The sequence below is a fragment of the Parasteatoda tepidariorum genome, chromosome 2, assembly GCF_043381705.1.
Source record: "Parasteatoda tepidariorum isolate YZ-2023 chromosome 2, CAS_Ptep_4.0, whole genome shotgun sequence".
Classification (NCBI taxonomy): domain Eukaryota; kingdom Metazoa; phylum Arthropoda; class Arachnida; order Araneae; family Theridiidae; genus Parasteatoda; species Parasteatoda tepidariorum.
Genome location: NC_092205.1, coordinates 86326450 through 86345311, shown reverse-complemented (window position 1 = coordinate 86345311; position 18862 = coordinate 86326450). Strand labels below are relative to the sequence as shown.

Genomic DNA, 18862 nt, shown 5'->3' with positions numbered 1-18862 from the left:
ATGTGCTATTTTACCCCAAGTTATCAAATTTTAAGGTTTTAGGCATTTTGTTCTTTCGCCACTAGTCACCAGATGTTAAGTTGTAGGCTTTGTATTTTTTTGATCCTAGTTACTAAATTTTAGTGTTATCGGCATTGTGTTCATTTGTCCCTTGTTATCAAATTTTAAGGTTGTAAGCATTGTGTTCTTTTGCCCCATGTTTACTAAATTTTAAGGATGTGGGCATTGTATTCTTTTGCCCCATGTTACTAAATTTTAAGGTTGTGGGCATTGTGTTTTTTTGCCCCATGTTACTAAATTCTAAGGTTGTGGGCATTGTATTCTTTTGCCCCTAGTTATCAAATTTTTATGGTAGTAGGCATTGTGTTCTTTCGCCCCTAGTTTCCAAATTTTAAGGTTGAAGATAAGTAAATATTTTCTTTGTTTTTATTCTAAGTATGAATATTTTAAAAATTCTTGCAACCTCTAAATTTGGTTACAAGGTTCAATAAAAAGGAATTAAAATATTTCATCAATACTTTTGTAAAAAAAATAAATTAAAAATACGTGGCTTAACTCTCGTTCAAAAATTTTGAACCAAAGTATTAATAACAAATTTTTATTTCAACTTATTTTACAAGAAACAATTTTTCGAAAGTACCTGAAATAAAACTAAAATTTAACCTTTTAGATTTCGCTTAGATAAATGAAAAAAATTGCTTATTTCAATGAAAACAACAAAAATTAAAAAAGAAAAACTTTATTTTCAACACTCATCAAAAACAATAAAATAACATTTCGCACTTGCGAACTTGTTCAACATTATATACATACAAATTCAACAAGGTAATGTAACATCACAGGCAAGATGCTCACTGGCAATGGCGGTACTAAAAGTATTCAAAGCTCTTTTTAGCACTCGTGAAAAAAAGACTTATCAAAAAGCTCATTAAGCTATATACAATGACAAGCAAGTAAAATATATATACAAGTCTCTAACAATTTGGCTAATGAATTCAACTTTTATGGACTAGAACCAAAATATTAGAGATAATTAATTTTCGTAACCAAAATGTTAGAGATGACTAATTTTTTGTGACGAAAATATTGGAGATAATTCATCTTTGTTAACAAAATATTAGAGTTAATCAACTTTTGTAACCAAAATATTAGAGATAATAAATTTTTGTAACCAAAATGTTAGAGATGACTAATTTTTTGTAAAACAGATTTTGGATCTGCTTTAAAGAAACGATGTCACTGATAAATTTAAACAAAAATTTGGGTTATTTGACGTAAAAATACGTGTCTGTCAATTTTTAAGCTTTTCTGAGTTGGAGTGAGAAGCCAAGCCAAGAATCAAATAAAAAAATTTTTAAAAAAGGCAGTTTTTTTTATCAAGAAAACTTTTTCAAAAAAATATTCTAAGACTAATATTGATGATTTTTGCACTCTTCACTATCTAACAGTGCTACCTTTCACTAAAAAAAATTCGATAAAACGTTGAACCATAATTTCAGAACCTTGAACCATAATTTCGTGCAAATTTGTTACAATATTCTTAAGGTATTAAATTTAAAAATATTTCAGTTTAAGTTAAACAATAGTATCGTGAACTCAAGATTAAAAAGTTCGATAATATATTTCAACTTAGCATCAAGCTTTAACGATATTATGGTTCTAAACGCTCTAAAATTTTTAATAGTGAATTCTCTTTTTAATGTTTAAGTAAATAAACATATTAAACGTAGTTATCACAAACCAAATATTTATTCAATATTTATTTTAAGAGATATAATCTATTTTGAAGTGTAACAGCAAAAAAAAAATCGCTTTCATAGAGAAAATACCTGATACCTGAATTACGTTAATATAAGATGACGTTAATATTAAAGTCAAAAATAATTTTATATTTATGGACATCAGGGTTTTAAAAAATTAAATTGTAAAACTATTTTTTTTTCAGAAAAAAAAGAAATTGCGAACATGAAAATTTCATTTCGGTGGGTTATTTAACGTGTTTCTAAATGTTGGAGTTATTTATTATTTTTTTTTAGTCTTCGGCTGTTTCTGAAATTATGAACCATTTGAAACAACCAACAGTATGTAAATTTGATTTAGTTCAGAGTTAATGCTCAACGTTTGAGCAGGATAAAAAAAAAATTCTGCTTTGAGCACTGGTCAAAAGTTTGCAGAGATCGAACCAGAATACTCAAGAATTGATGAAGCAAAAGTACCCGAGAAGTATTCAACGGTTTAACCGAATACACAACCAGGTAGTTTTGGTGTTTAATTAAGCTTCGGTTCAAAAAAAAATTGAGTTGCTATGTTTACAAACGTGGATTTTGTTTAGATAATTAAGAATTACGTTTAAAAACGTTTGTTTCTTGGTTTGAAAAATAAACATAATTAGAAATCTTTGTTTCCGAATTAAAAATTAATAACTATTTTTAGGAACATTTGCTTTCTGCTTAAACAAAATTATTATATTTTGGAAACATTTCTCCTGTTTTAAAAAATAAATGAATAATTAGATTTAGAAAGTTTTTTTTCTATTTCAAAAAATAATAGTTATGTTAAACATTCATTTTCTGTTTTAAAAAAATAATAATTAGGTTTGGAGTAGTTTGTTTTTTGCTTATAAAATAAAAAAACACGCTAAATGTTTGATTAAAAACTTTACAAAAAAGTTTAAAATGTAACAATAAATATTAATAAATGATATGAAAGATTTAAATTCAACGAAATATGCTCATCTGCTGTTCAAGTTAGCAGACATTTCCATCATTTTACGAACGGCATTCGAACAGACTAATTTTGTGAGATTTGCAATTTTCTCTTCTTTTAAACACCTTTGGCGAAACAATTTATCACATACCAGGTGCTAGTTTTAATAGCTATGGCGTTCGAAACAATGGGAACATGAAAATGGAGATGAGCAACTAAAATGAAATAACTTCTATTGTGAAATGTTCTATTCACATTCAAGCTCTTCGTGTGTCAGTCTTTAAGTTTTTTTCATCACCCGAGGAATCATCATTTACTGGACTTGATGAGAAATTGGGAGTATTTCGTCCGGCAGCGGGTGATCCGGGAGAATTAAGGACCGCGTTTAAGCTGGACACCAGAACATTGTGACCAATAAGGCAGTCAGAAGAGAGTGTTCTCATCACGGTCATAGTGATAGCAGCCTGAAAAGAACAAATGGAATGTTTAAATAAACAAACAATTAAAATTTGCGAAATATAAATCACAATATCTTATTAATCTGAATATCTTAAAAAAATATAAGAATATCTTATAAATCTGAATATTCTAGAAATATCAGAATATCTTTGAAAATATGTGAATATCTTATAAATCTGAATATTCTAGAAAATATCAGAATACCTTAGGAAATATCTGAATATCTTTGAAAATATGTGAATATCTTATAAATCTGAATATTCTAGAAAGTATCAGAGTGCCTTAGAAAATATGTAAATATCTTTGAAAATATGTGAATATCTTATAAATCTGAATATTCTAGAAAGTATCAGAATGCCTTAGAAAATATGTGAATATCTTTGAAAATATGTGAATATCTTAGAAATCTGAATATCTTAGAAAATATCAGAATATCTTAAATATCAGAATATCTTAAATATCAAACAATCTTAGAAATCTGTAACCCAGAAGAATGTAAATTTACTATGTGAATAAAAACATATTTTGACATTAAATAATTTTGAATTTAATATTTTAAATTAATAATTATTAAATTATTAAATTTGTTTGAATTTAATATTTTCACTCTTACTGGAATACTCGGTCACTTTTAAAAATCGATTTTTCAGGAAATATTGACTTATTTCGTTCAAATTTTGTATTCTGACTCATAAAATTACATTATTTAAAATGATGTAAAAACTTGTATTCTTAACAATTAAAAAATTTCGACTATTATTAATAAAAAATAATAAATAATTATTAAAAAAAAATTTTTTGCGTGAAATTATCGTTTGATGAACGTATTTTATGATTGAGTGCAGAAATATTTAGATTTACTTAAAAAAAATCTTGAGATATTGAGATCATATTTTCCTAATTTCAGCTACTACTATATCTTAAGGGTCAGAAATCCAAATTCAAAAGAGAAAAACCTATCTTTATTCAGAAAAAGTACTTTTTTGTGTCTGATTTCGTTGTAACTTAAAATATCGCCTGCATTAGATAATTACCATATTAGAGGTCACCTCCTCTAACCATTAAGATTGAGTCTGAATACGTGAAAATCCTATCATTAAAAATCAAAATTTATTCAAGATTACTCTTTTTTTTCATTTTTTGCATAGAATACATGAATACTTAAACAAAATATATTAATAACAGCTTTGATTGAAAACTTAAAGCTTTCACACACGTAATTTCATTTCTCTTAAGTTTTTGTAATATCTTATTTTAAAAGATGTTTCATTAAAAGGTGCACTTTTAAAATGCGATTTAATAAATTTTGCAACGATACGATAGTATACGATACTATAGAGATAAAATTGTTTTGAAAAAGCCAGCATTAGTATAAAGTAATTTTAAAAGAGAAAAAAATGACACGATTTAAAATAATTGTTATAATTTAAATGAACCATCACTACGACATAGACATACTTTGAAATATTAATATTTAGACTGAACGAGAGAGTGTGATAACTTGTTTATTGAGAAAATGCTCTTCATCTAACAACCAATACTGTTTCTCTATCCCTAAATATATATGAAAAGCCTTATTCTGAAGCACAATTTATCCACGAACAAGAAAAGTTCTACGAATATAAGACATTTTCGCCAATCTTAGATCAAATTTTAGCATAGTGCTCAAAATAACATAAAAGCAAATTACATTTATGGGATTTTTTAGAGTCGTTTACAAACTGCACTGTAAAGTGTATAGTTGCAATCATTAAAGTTAACTAAAGGTAAATCCAACAATTAGATAAACTTAAAGAGGTAAAATTAAAAAGGGTAAAGTAAAATTAGGTAATTAAAAAGTTTTAGTTTACCTAACATGCAGAAAAACTAAATTTTTTTTGCAGTGCATGTCGTCACAGTTTTATTTACTTTGCTCCGTTACAGCTTTATTTAATTATTTATTCCTTTTTTGTTTGTTTACTGACAACACATATTTTCATGCGCATTAGATTCAATTTAGTGGCTTTATTGTAAAAACACCTCGTTTAAAAATATTTCCAGAAATTTATTCACACTAATTCTTTCAAGCAAATGTTACTTTCTCAGTTTTATATAATTTTTTATACCATAACTACTGTTCTCTACAGAAAATTTATATTTTTTACCTCAACAACAAAACTGGAGACAACTATACACCAACATTTTTGCAGTGTATAGTTGAAATTAGTATTAAATGCGCATTAAAGTTCATAAAACTTTTGGTTTGATATCAAATAATTATTTACATTTCTAACTCAACTTATAATACTTGTTATGAAAGCAGTTTTTAAAATTTGTCTTAAACTCTTTTTTAATTAGGACAAATGGAAATAGTATTTGCCTACTTCACGATTTTAACGTTGAACGGTGCCATGATAAATTTGATAATTTTATGCTTTATTATTTGATACTTCAACTAATTTATTTTCGCATTTCTTTTGTTATTTTTTTAAAGAAAGTTTGAAATTTATTATACCAGAACTTTATAAAGTATTTAAATTTTTGTCCTCTTTTTTTTCTTCTCATTTATAATTCGTTTCATAAAGACGTTTTGAGTACTTTTTAAGCTGTATAATTTATGTGAGTTTCTCCTTAGTTTAACCTTGGACGCAGAATTTTTATTAAATGTATTTTATATACATTTTATCTTAATATGTATTATTTCATCTTCCAAAAATAAATCTTCCAGTTATAATCTTCCAAACAGTAATTTTTTTTAAGTTTGCACTTATTTGCAGTTATTTAGATCTAAGAGAAATAGTTATTTATCATTGAAATTAATTAAAATTACAAAATCGATAATTAATAAATTTTTAAATATGAATGAAAAAAAATTATATTTATTTTTATTTTTTGATTCTATATATTAGTACAAATATAATTTCACATTAAGATTATACATACACATTAAAATTCAAGCATTAAGAAAGCGAAAATCGAGGAATTTAATCTAAAATCCTAGATGGCTCGGGCAGAGGCCTCTCAAAATGAGACAATGTATGCGCATGTACTTTATTTACGTTGCACTAGAGCTGCCAATGGGCTATTGGCGACGGTCTGGGAAACATCCCTGAGAATGATCCGAAGTCATGCCATCGCAATTTTGATCCTCTGCAGACGGGGTGGCTCCTCTGCTTTGGTAGCCCGACAACCTGCGCGCGAAATCGATCACTTCAAGGTAGAATAGTTAAAAGAGAACTTATACCTCGTACCCCCAGTCCGTCCCGCAGTGGACTGATCGTTAAAACACGGTTCCCGGCAGAACACCGAAGTCAAGCATCACTGTGTGCGGGTGGGTGACCTTTTGGATCAGTCTGCGTAGGGACCGAGGGTGTGCGGTATGGGTCCTCGTTAAACTGTGCTACCGTGAAGTGCACGACTTCGCGCGCAGGTCGTCGGGCTACCGAAGTGGGAGTGCCATTCCCTCCGCAGAGGATCAAAATTGTGATGGCATGTCTTCGGATCATCCTCCGGGATGTTGCCCAGACCGTCGCCAATAGCCCATTGTACAGCTCTAGTACGACGTAAATCAACAACAACAACGTACCCCCAGTCCCTACGCATGCTAATCTAATCCACCCGCTTTGACCGCAACCTGTGATGCTCGACTTTGGTGTAAAATGAGACAAAAATAGTTTGTTTTTATTTTGCAAGGAAGCGTTTCAAATTTCTGTTATTTACAAAGTGGGCGGGTGATCCTACAAAAGTTAGGAGCTTAAAGTATGTAAGCTAATAATGCGAGTCTTACAATAAGACAAAAATTGTTCATTTTGTACAATAAACTTACAATGCACAGTCATTATAACAGTAAAAAAACTCATGTTTTTTGACCACCACAAGGAATACGTCAGTACATTCTACACTCTATTTATAACTCGCTAAACTGCATGTCAAAAGCGGCGCGCCGCAACATTTCAAGCTAATCAAATAGTCGACACGCACGCATATTTCCCTATTATCGTTGGAATTTTTCGACTGACAACGCGTTAACAAACATGATTTACGACATTAAGAAATCGAAAGTAAAATTTACGATCGACAACAAAATAAATATACCGTTTTGTGTTTTTATTGTACAAAAATGATTGAATAAGAATAGTGAGAAAAAAAAAATGAAAAGTTGAAAAAGTACTGAAAGTGAAAGAACAGTGACATTCGTAATTGGTGACCTTGTGCTTTAATCGTAAAAGTAGGAAACCGCGTTATTAAGGTCAATATTAATTCCCTCTGTAGACAGATTTAATTCGGTGATTTTGAGAAATGGGGAAGACTGGAGAATGTTATGCGCGTGGAAAATATCCAACAGAATCAAGTGTTTGTTATGTTTTATATGTAAACTAAAACAGACAATATGCAATTTACTTGTAATACGAACTAAATTTGGGTACTGATTCGGTGATTCGAATCACTCACTTGCAAATGATTCAAAATCAGTGATTCGAATCAATTATGATTCGAATCAATTTATTTGAATTAGTGATTCAAATCAAAGCGAACTAATTCTTGTTATTCGAAACCCTTTGATGATTCGTTTTGCCCAATTTTAATACGAACTCATAGGAAATTTAAAAATGTTCAAATTATCTAATAATCGAACTCGATAATTTTTATTTTATAACCGTCGTTGAGCAGCTGACCCAATTTCGGGTTTGCGACTACTAATGTTCAACTCCGCAGCCTTGTAATCTTGAACCAATCCAGAAGACAAGGGAACTCCTGGATCAGTACCCTACGGGAAACTACTGGGTCATTTGTTATGGGAACATGGAGGACTTTGTGACTCGACAGATTTAACGTGCATAAGTCACCATTTATTACACGGAGAGTCTTCGGCAGGCGGGGATAGAACCTACGACCACCTGGACATGGGCTCAGTGCCCTACCAAGGTTTTCCCGGCCCGAACTCGATAATTTGAAATTTTTTTCCTATGTGGTTCTAATTTATTCGTTTTTCTTTTCAAAACAGTGGCTACTTAGTTATGATTATTAAGAGGGCTCAACTTTTTTTTCTTCTAGAAATCAAGATATTTCCACGTTTTAAACTGTAGAAAATTTAATGTAGCTCAATAAATAAATATTTATAAATAACGATTATTAGGTAAATTTCAAAAACAGTGATTTGTTTAAGAAATATTTAGAAAATAGCAATTTTAAGAACCCTTCTAAAATTGCAGTTTTCATGAATATATCAAAGATAGCGTTTTTTGTAGATTACTATTTAAAAAAACAGCGTTTTTATTGTATAATTGAAAAATAGCGATTTTTAATTTAATATTTCAACATAGAGATTTCTAAGTATAATATTCCGAAAATGGCGAATGTATGCATAATATTTTAAAATATTATTAAAATCGTATTAAATCAGTTTCATTTATTTTTTTTCAATTAAAGTTTTTTTTTTGTAACGTAAAGTATGTGTTAAACACTTTTATATACAATTGAGTTGAATTTATTTGAAAATATTTTATACTAGATTAATTGTTTTGAGAACATTATACTCTTTTAATATTACCTGATACTTAGTAATTAAATGCATTGTATACTGTCTTTATCCAAAACGCTTTTTCAATTTTTTTTAAAATTGTTTTTTTTAAACAAAACAAAAAACTTCAGTTGTTAGTTTTTATAAAAAACAAAAAAAAAAAAACAGTTTTAACAATTAAGGAAAAAGAAAGTCTTTGTGTAAAGATAAAAAACTATTTTTTTTTTAAAAAAAATTGAAATTTAGTAAAATTTAAATAAATGAACTTTAAAACAAATATATGCTTTTAAAATCCTTGTAAAATGTGTCAAATGAAATGCACATTAGGGATCACAAATTAATGTTCAATAAGGAAAAAAAATGCATTATCAAAAACTGACGAATAATTATTGAAATAAGTCTGATTCAAAATATCAAAGCTTGATTGACTTAATAATGAAATTTGAAAGTGTTTGAAAAAGCACACAAGAATACAGGTTTTGAATCATCATATTTTAATAACATTAGCATTTTTTTCTTCAATTTTTGCTCCCTTTAGCTTAAATTTTTCTTTTTGTTTTTCTTTTCTGACAAGGTTTTTAAGAAACTAATTAAGGGTGGTGATTATGAATTACCCGGCAGTTGGTTTTAGATTACTAATAAACCAAACTGCTGAATGTTTTAAGAGTAATTTAAAGAAATTAATGATGAAATTTACAAATGACTAAAATCTGACTCCTTTTTTAAAAATATATATTTAATTAATCTATCACATAAAATAGCTGTGTGAAAATTTGTAATTATTTCCTCTCACAATAACAAAAAAATGGAAACTTCATTTCAAGAAAAAATAATGCATCTTTTAAATATAAATTTAATTACACATTGTAACACATAAATCTGTTTATATACTTATTTAATATGAACTAGTACACAGCAAAATGTGAAACAATAAAATTATAGCAATTGATGATGTAATAATTATAATTTTTTTCCAAATAAATTCATAAATTGCCACTATTTTACATTACATTTGAAATTTATTAAAAAAAAGTCTTCTTAACAAATTTTATTATTTATTATTAGCAAAATCTCCCAAACAATAATAAATAACCTAATATGCATAGCCTGTTAGATAGTTATTAATGAAAACTTGTATTTTGCACATATTCTATATGATTTTAACAAATTCTATATGATTTTAACAAATTCTATATGATTTTAAGTAAACTTCAACAAAACTATGAAAGCTTAGTTATGTAATCCTGAAAAAAGTTTAGTGACAATTTTTTCTTTAACAAATTGACACTTTTAGTTTTAACTTGATTGAATATCACTAGTCACAATTTTTTCCTTAACAAATTGAAAATTTTGGTTTTCACTAGATTGAATATCACTAATAACAATTTTATCCTTAACAAAATGAAAATTTTAGTTTCAACTTGATTGACTATCACTAGAATGTTTATTCTTAAATAAAATAAATTAACATTTCCAGTTGTTAAAATTAGATTTAATCTTAAAGTAGACATTGATATAATATGAACATTGAAGTGGTTGTTAATACGAGAAATTATTAAATACGAATTTTTTGTTTGTTAGTTATTGTTTCACAAGAAAATAAATCCACAAATAAGAATTTATAAATTACCTGATCACTCCATCCAGATCCATATTTCCATTCAGTAACGTAATGTTCACTATTTTTAGTTAGCATATTAAAAGTCACTTCCTTATCTAAATCAGCATAACAGTTTTCTAATACAGTTTCTACAGGTAAAGGTTCCAACCCTCTATCTTTAGCACCAACTATTTTATTGTTAACTCGGACACCACCATTCGGGCCGGCAACATCGCTCAAGCTGGACAACCTGATGACAGCAGTGTCCAACGGCGTTATTTCATTATTGTCTCGATCCAGATGTGCCACATGGACCACATTCCCATCGCCGACATACAGCGCCCAATGCGTATACAAAACCCTGTCAACTTGAATTAAATCTCCAACTTCTGGTTGCAATTCATTTGATGATATGAATGAACCCAGACCAAAACAATCGGATTTTAGAAAAAGTTTATCCGATGGTGAATTATTAAAAGGAGAATTACAGTTTTTTGTCCTTCTAGCCGGCAAAGGACTGCTAACTTTTTGAACGTTCATTTTCATTTATGAAACTTAAAACAGAGAAACGGAACTAAATCAGAAATAACTCACGCTGTTGCACTCACAGAATAACAAAACTTTATCTACCGTTCTAGCGGAGTGGAAGACAGTTAATACCTCTGATTTCAGAAACACGCATGCGTAATAGAGTTTTCGCTTGTTTATTTATTTTTGTGCTTTTTTTTATTTCCAAGGCAACGAGCATCGGATGTGGCGCAGTTTGATAAGGATGAGAAGATTATAAAGGATTCTAATTTATTAGAGAAGGAATAAAGAGCTGTTTCTTATCGCTTGTTTTTTTATTTTTTATTTTGTGTAATGTGTTATTATATAAAGTGCCTGAGTTATCTTCTCTAATTCGCACGGAAATTAACATTTATCCACCAACAATAGAAATTAAGTTAATAAACTTCGAATAGAAGTCAGGGCGGATCTAGAAATTTTTCCTGGGGAGGGTCATAGAATCAGATTCCTTCCCCCCCTAATTAATTATTTTTATAAAAAATTTTTTTATTAATATTTTTGTGAAAATAAATCGGGTTTTTAATGCTAGTCTTCTCATTTATTTTTTTCGTAATGAACAATACAACAATACATAAAATAGTTCCAGTGTTCAACATCTTTAAATAATGAATGTAATGCGTTTTTTAGAAACTTTGGTAAATCTGTCAATGATTTTTTCAACGTCCAAATCAATTTCTCGATGAATGTTTAATAATGCGAGTCTATTTAATCTTCTTGATTTTGAGTTTGCTCTAAGCAAAGTTTTGAGACGTCGAAGAGTTGAAAAGGAACGTTCTGCTGTTGATGGCGCGAAAAGAATATGATTAGGTGGGGGAAAAAATCGATTTTTTCGACCTAAGAAGGTGTACATGCCTCCTTAAATAATTTTTAAAATATTTAATTTCTTTTGTAAGCTATTAAAAAAATTTTTTTTTAATTATTTTTGTTTTAGAGATGGGGTCTNNNNGGGGGGGGGGTCATGACTCCTACGACCCCCCTCTGGATCCGCAACTGATAGAAGTAATGGAACAGAGAAAAATTTAATAAATTTCGAAAGCATTGAGAAGAAATAGAAAAAGTCATAACAGTTTTCACGCATCATCTTTTGAATATATTTGTAAGATTATAAAGAAAAAAAATATTGTTATCCATTGTTTTATTTATACACCCAGACCCAATTGAAAGAGGACAAGTGAAGCCGAGCCTAGCCTAGCAGATTCACCTGTCCCAAATTAAGTTATTAAATATGTTATTTAAACTAATCAATTAGTTTACTCATATTAATATTTAATTAGCAAATTTTAAGATAATAATAAACAAATCTAGACCATAAAATTATCAATTAGAAAAGGTAAACTGCCACCAGCCAACCCCATTCAATGTGGAGTGCCCCACCGGCAAAGAAATTCTTGTTACTGGCCTACATACAATTCTATGCTAATTATTATAAGAACTTTTAGTAATGTGAAAAATGTTGAATCAGAATCTAATTGAAACGTTAAATCAGAATCTAATAGAAAATTAAAGCCCCTTAAAAAAATGCAGTATACTTTCAATATCTCAAAGTTAAAGGGACGTTTAAAAAAATTCGAACTTTTGAGTTTTCGAGATAACAAGTTCAGAACTAAATGTTCCAAAAAGTAGGAAAAAAAAATTCTAAAATAAGACTATGAAAAGTAGTGTTAGAAACTTCTATTAAATATGCATGTAATGATCGCTGACTATAAGTCTAAATGCAATAATAATAACTTTATTTTTAGAAGTAAGACAAAAATAATTATGCCTTAAATAGAAAAGGATAAGTCTACAAATTAGCATTAAGTAGATATATAATACCGAGGAGAGAAAAAAAAAATTTTTTTTTTGACATAAGAAGGTTTTCGAGATATCGAGAATATACTGTATACCAATTTAGTTTCCAGCACGCTTGGAAAGTTTCTTTCAAATTTTTTTTTTCTAAGTGTATGTATGCTGGTTTATAAAAATCACCCGAGTTATAAAATCAAAGGTGATTTTAATAAGCAGCGGGTACTCTAGAGGCGGTACTATACAGCGAAGGCGTACCATTTTGAGAAGTGGGCCAGTCCCGCAGTGGACTGATAGTTAAGACACGGTTCCCAGCAGATCACCGAAGTCAAACATCACTGGCTGCTGTCAGTGTGCTGGTGAGTTACCACTTGGATCAGTCTGCGTAGGGACCGATGGTGTGCGGTATGGGTCCTCGTTAAATGTTCTACCGTAAAGTGCTCGACTTCGCGTGCTGGTCGTCGGGCTACCGAAGCGGGGGTGCCATCCCCTCTGCAGGGGATCACAATTGTGATGGCATGTCTTCGTATCATCCTCAGGGATGTTTCCCAGACCGTCGCCAATAGCCCATTGTGCAGCTCTAGCGTGACGTAGATGAACTACAACAGCAAGAAGTGGGCCAAATTGTGTTCGTTGTTTTCTTAAATATCAGCTCGTGGATCACTAAGTTGGTGGGACCACTAGAAAGGGAAGAAGTAAAAAGGATAACATTGGTTTGGAAACGTCGTAAATTTACTATTCGTTAACAAAAAAAACTTGATTGACGCCCCTTTTATTTTCTCTAACTTTTCGAAACTTCTTTTCCTTTTAATTAATAATAAAAATACGCTTATAATAATCAGCTGTGAGTCATTTATAAACTTTTGGGGGCCAGTGTCTGATTCGTGAGTCATATGTGCGTCATCACCGATATTGACAGATATGTGAGTAATAGCATACCTGAATCGTTCGGGGCAACATAAGAATTCTGAAAATTTTCTGTGTTGGCAACTAATTCAGTGTAATATGTTATTTAGTAATTACAATGTTAAAGGAAATTCAGATAACTATAAGTTTCATAAACTTATTCTTTATTTATTAGTAAATACTGAACCGAATTACTAGGGTACAATTTGTTTCATTTTTCTATTAAAAATTGCTAAAATTTAGGTTCAGGTAGTTTAAAATAAACATGCAAAAAAAGTTTAAAAAAAGTGAGAAAAAAAAAACAAAACGAGTGTAATAATAAGTGTAATGGATGTTGTAATTGTGACAATAAACTTAATGGTTGATTGAATTGAAACAATAAATAAAATGAATATTCTAAATGTTATTAAATACCAAACCTAAATAATAAAGCAGAATTTGTTTCACTTTTCTGTCAAAATTTTGTTGTTAAAATTAAGATCAGGTAGTTTGAGTTAAACATGCAGAAAAAGTAAACATAGTAACAATAAATTGAATGGATGATTGAATTGAAATAATAGTTAAAATGAATATTCTAAACGTTATTTAATTCCAAACTGAATAACTAAAGAATAATTTGTTTCCCTTCTCTCTTAAAAGTTGTTAAAATTCAGGATCGTGTAGTTTGAGATAAGCATGCAGAAAAGAAAAAAAAGGAGAAAAATAATAAATGAAGCAAATACAATGAATGAATAAATGTTCTGACTGTAATAATAAGTTTATAGTGGAAGAATAATTTCAGTGTAACCATAATAAGTGAAATTCATGCTCTAACGGTGACAATAAGTGCGTTGGATGATTAATTTGAATTGAAAGTTTTATTAAATACCAAACCGAATTACTAAAGTAGAATTAGTTTCACTTTTCTGTTAATAAGTTGTAAAAATTTTGTTTCTGAGAGTTTGAGATTGTTTAGATGTTTATAATGACTGTTTTAACAGTAATGATGTGTGTAGAGAATGTTTTTATAAGTTATATAAACTTACGTTCATTTTATTAGTTACGAATGAGAAATATGTATCATGTCTAGAGAAAGCTGTTACAGATACAGTAGGGAACCGATTATCCGGAACGTTCGGGACCATCGCTATTCCGGATAACTGATTTTTCCGGTTTCTGAATCGCTACAAAAAGTCGTTTTTTTATTGTTAAACCCAACTAAAAAAAATAACATTTGGAAATAATCTTAAAAAGAAGAAAAAACGAAGTATACTAATGATTATTTTCAAAATGATAGTAAGGTAAACATCTTTCCAGAAAGAAAGAAAAATCCTAAGCTCTTATGGAGGGAAAATTTTTTTTTTTTAAATGGCGAGAAAATGTATCGAATTTCGTTCCGGTTTTCCGGTTTTCTGATTTCCGGATAACAGATTCTGTACTGTACTTGCTATTTTTAATTTACACTTTATCCATCGTTGTTTTTATTATAATATTTCTTAATAAAACAAACTAACGTTTTTCAATTGCTAGACATTATCTTTCGAAATCAATGGAAAATCGTCGCTTGTTTAGGATTTATGGGAATTGAACCAAAGTTTTATTTTAGATTCCCACTTTAAATAATAATTTGTCTGTCGATCGTGAGAAAAGGTATTTAGTAGTTGAAAAAGAATGCGAGAAATAAAAATATTCGTGGGAAAGAAAACCTTTGTTCACTACAAAAATAATTGAAAATCTTGGCTTCTTTTTCTCAACATGAAAAAATTCGAAAGATTTATCATGAAAAAACAGAATCGTTATCAATAGTTGTAGAAAAGTTTATCTCGCTGGAGATCTTATTTTACGCTTGGCTTGCTGTCAAAAATAATAAAAAAATTTATAATGAAACAAAAATGAATAAATAAAAAATTAGATAGATGATTTCAGATATCTTGAAATTTATAACTGAATTTTCAAACAATGTAAGATTTAAGACATCAAAAACGGCTTCCAATTTGAACAGTAAAATAATATAATATAAGTAGCTGAAANTTCGAGATAGCGAGTTTTCGAGATAACAAGTTCAGAACTAAATATGTTCTAAAAAGTAGAAAAAAAAATTCTAAAATATGACTCTGAAAAGTAGTGTTAGAAACTTCTAATAAATATGTATGTAATGATCGCTGACTATAAGTCTAAATACAATAATAATAACTTTATTTTTAGAAGTAAGACAAAAATAATTGTGCCTTAAATAGAAAAGAATTAGTTTACAAATTAGCATTAAGTGGATATACAATACCGAGGAGAGAAAAAAAAATTTTTTTTTTTGACATAAGGAGGTTTCCGAGATATCAAGAATATAAATCAATTTAGTTTCCAGCATGCTTGGAAAGTTTCTTTTAATTTTTTTTTTCTAAGTGTATGTATGTGGTTTATAAAAATCATCTGCGTTATAAAATCAAAGGTGATTTTAATAAGCAGCGGGTACTCTAGAGGCGGTGCTATACAGCGAAGGCGTACCATTTTGTGAAGTGGGCCAGTCCCGCAGTGGACTGATAGTTAAGACACGGTTCCCAGCAGATCACCGAAGTCAAACATCACTGGCTACGGTCAGTGTGCAGGTGGGTTACCACTTGGATCAGACTGCGTAGGGACCGATGGTGTGCGGTATGGTACCTCGTTAAACTGTTCTACCGTAAAGTGCTCGACTTCGCGTGCTGGTCGTCATGCTACCGAAGCGGGGGTGCCATCCCCCCTGCAGAGGATCAGAATTGTGATGGCATGTCTTCGTATCATCCTCAGGGATGTTTCCCAGACCGTCGCCAATAGCCCATTGTGCAGCTGTAGTGTGACGTAAATGAACTACGACAACAAGAAGTGGGCCAAATTGCGTTCGCTGTTTTCTTAAATACCAGCTCGTGGATCACTAAGTTAGTGGGACCACAAGAAAAGGAAGAAGTAAAAAAGATAGTATTGGTTTGGAAACGTCGTATATTTAATATTCGTTAACAAAAAAAAACTTAACTGACACCCCTTTTATATTCTCTCACTTTTCGAAACTTCTTTTCCTTTATATTAATAATAAAAATACGTTTATAATAATCAGCTGTGAGTCATTTATAAACTTTTGGGGGCCAGTGTCTGACTCGTGAGTCATATGTGCGTCATCACCGATATTGAGAGAGATGTGAGTAATAGCATACCTGAATCGTTCGGGGCAACATAAGAATTCTGAAAATTTCCTATGTTGGCAACTAATTCTGAGTAGTATGTTATTTAGTAATTACCATGCTGAAGAAAATTCAAATTAATATAAGTTTCAAAAGCTTTTTCTTTATTTATTAATAAATACTGAATCGAATTACTAGGGTACAATTTGTTTCATTTTTCTATTAAAAATAAAAATTGTTAAAATTTAGGATCGTGTAGTTTGAGATAAGCATGCAGAAAAAATGAAAATATATAAAAGAAATCAGTAGAGCAAGAGTAATAATAAATGTAAGTAATGAATGAATGTTTTAACTATAATAATATGTTTAGGAAATGAGTAATTTAAGTTTATTCATTAAGTAAGTGCAATTAATGCTCTAACTGCATCAGTAACTGTAATGGATGATTAAATCGAAATCAAAGTTCCAAATGTTATTAAATACCAAACCTAAATAATAAAGGAGAATTTGTTTCACTTTTCTGTCAAAATTTTGTTGCTAAAAATTAAGTTCAGGTTGTTTGAGTTAAACATGCAGAAAAAGTAAAAAAAATAAATAAGTAAACAAAACGATTGTAATAATAAGTGTAATGGATGTTGTAACTGAAACAATAAATTTAATGGATGATTGAATTAAAGGATAATTAAAATGAATATTCTAAAGGTTATTAAATGCCAAACTGAATTACTAAAGAGTAATTTGTTTCCCTTTTCTCTTAAAAAGTTGTTGAAATTCAGGATCGTGTAGTTTGAGATAGGCATGCAGAAAAAGTTTAAAAAAAATAGATGTTAAAAATAGTAAATAAAGCAAGTGCACTGAATTAATAAGTGCTCTAATTATCATAATTATGTTTATAGTGAAAGAATAATTTAAGTGTAACCATAATAAGTGTAATTAATGCTCAATTAGTGTGATGAATATAATAATAATAAGTGTGATGGATGTTTAAATTGAAATGAAAGTTAATGAAAGAGTTATAAAATACCAAACCGAAGTACTAAAGTGGAATATGTTTCACTCTTCTGTTAAAAAGCTCATAAAATTTTGTTTAGGATAGTTTGATATAGTTTAGATGTTTATAATGACTGTTTTAACAGTAATAATGTGTGTAAAAAAGGTTTTTATAAGTTATATAAGCCCACAATAATTTTATTAATTACAAATGAGAAATATGCACCATATTTAAAGGAAAATGTTACACATACTTTATATTTTTAATTTACATTTTATTCATCGTTGTTTTTACTATTTTATTTGTGTGTATTTATTATTTTCTAATAAAGCAAACTGACGTTTTTCAACGGCTAGACATTATCGTTCGAAATCAATGGAAAACCTTCGCTTAATTAGATTTATAGGAATTGAACCAAAGTTTTATTTTAGATTCCTACTTTAAATAATAACTCGTCTGTCAATCGTGAGAAAAGGTATTCAGTAGTTGAAAAAGAATATTAATACGAGAATTAAAAATATTCGTGGGAAAGAAAACCTTTGTTCACTACAAAAATAATTGAAAATCTTGGCTTCTTTTTCGCAACATGAAAAAATTCCAAAGATTTATCTTAAAAAACCGAAATCGTTATCAATAGTTGTAGAAAAGTTTATCTCGCTCGAGATCGTATTTTACGCTTGGCTTGCTGTAAAAATTATAAAAAAATGTACAATAAAACAAAAATGAATAAATAAAAAATTAGTTAGATGATTCCAGATATCTTGAAATTTATAACTGAATTTTCAAAAAAATGTAAGATTTAAGACATCAAAAACGGTTTCCTATTTGAACTGTAAAATAATATAATATAAGTAGTTGAAAAAGTATATTAATGTAAGAAAAAAATATTCGTGGGGAAAAAAAACCTTTTTCACTATAAAAATAATTGAAAATCTAGGCTTCTTTTTTTCAATATGAAAGAAATCTTAAGATTTATCGTGAAAAACCGGAATCGTTATCAATAGTTGCAGAAAAGTTTATCTCCCTCGCAATCTTATTTTACGCTTGGCTTGATGTCAAAAATAACAGCAAAATGAATGATAAAGCAAAAATGAATAAATATAAAATTAGATATATTAGATGTTTCCAGATATAAATCTTGAAATTTATATCCAAATTTTCAAAAAATGTTACATTTGAGACATCAAAAACAGTTTCCAATTTAAACTGTAATATAA

General features: G+C 29.1%; 1 protein-coding gene and 1 long non-coding RNA gene across 4 annotated transcripts in view; one reads left to right on the top strand and one right to left on the bottom strand.

Annotated features, from left to right (window-relative positions):
- LOC139425027 (uncharacterized) overlaps nucleotides 1-18862 on the top strand; it is a 152161-nt gene that overhangs the window by 45347 nt on the left and 87952 nt on the right. The gene's annotated exons all lie outside the window — the stretch shown is intronic.
- LOC107439685 (phospholipase A and acyltransferase 1-like) lies at nucleotides 724-11052 on the bottom strand. Its single transcript, XM_016052362.4, has 2 exons — nucleotides 10296-11052; nucleotides 724-3170 (listed from the first exon to the last, which is right to left on the bottom strand). Exons 1-2 carry the CDS (start codon nucleotides 10809-10811, stop codon nucleotides 2964-2966), a joined length of 723 nt encoding a protein of 240 aa, XP_015907848.1. The 5' UTR covers nucleotides 10812-11052; the 3' UTR covers nucleotides 724-2963.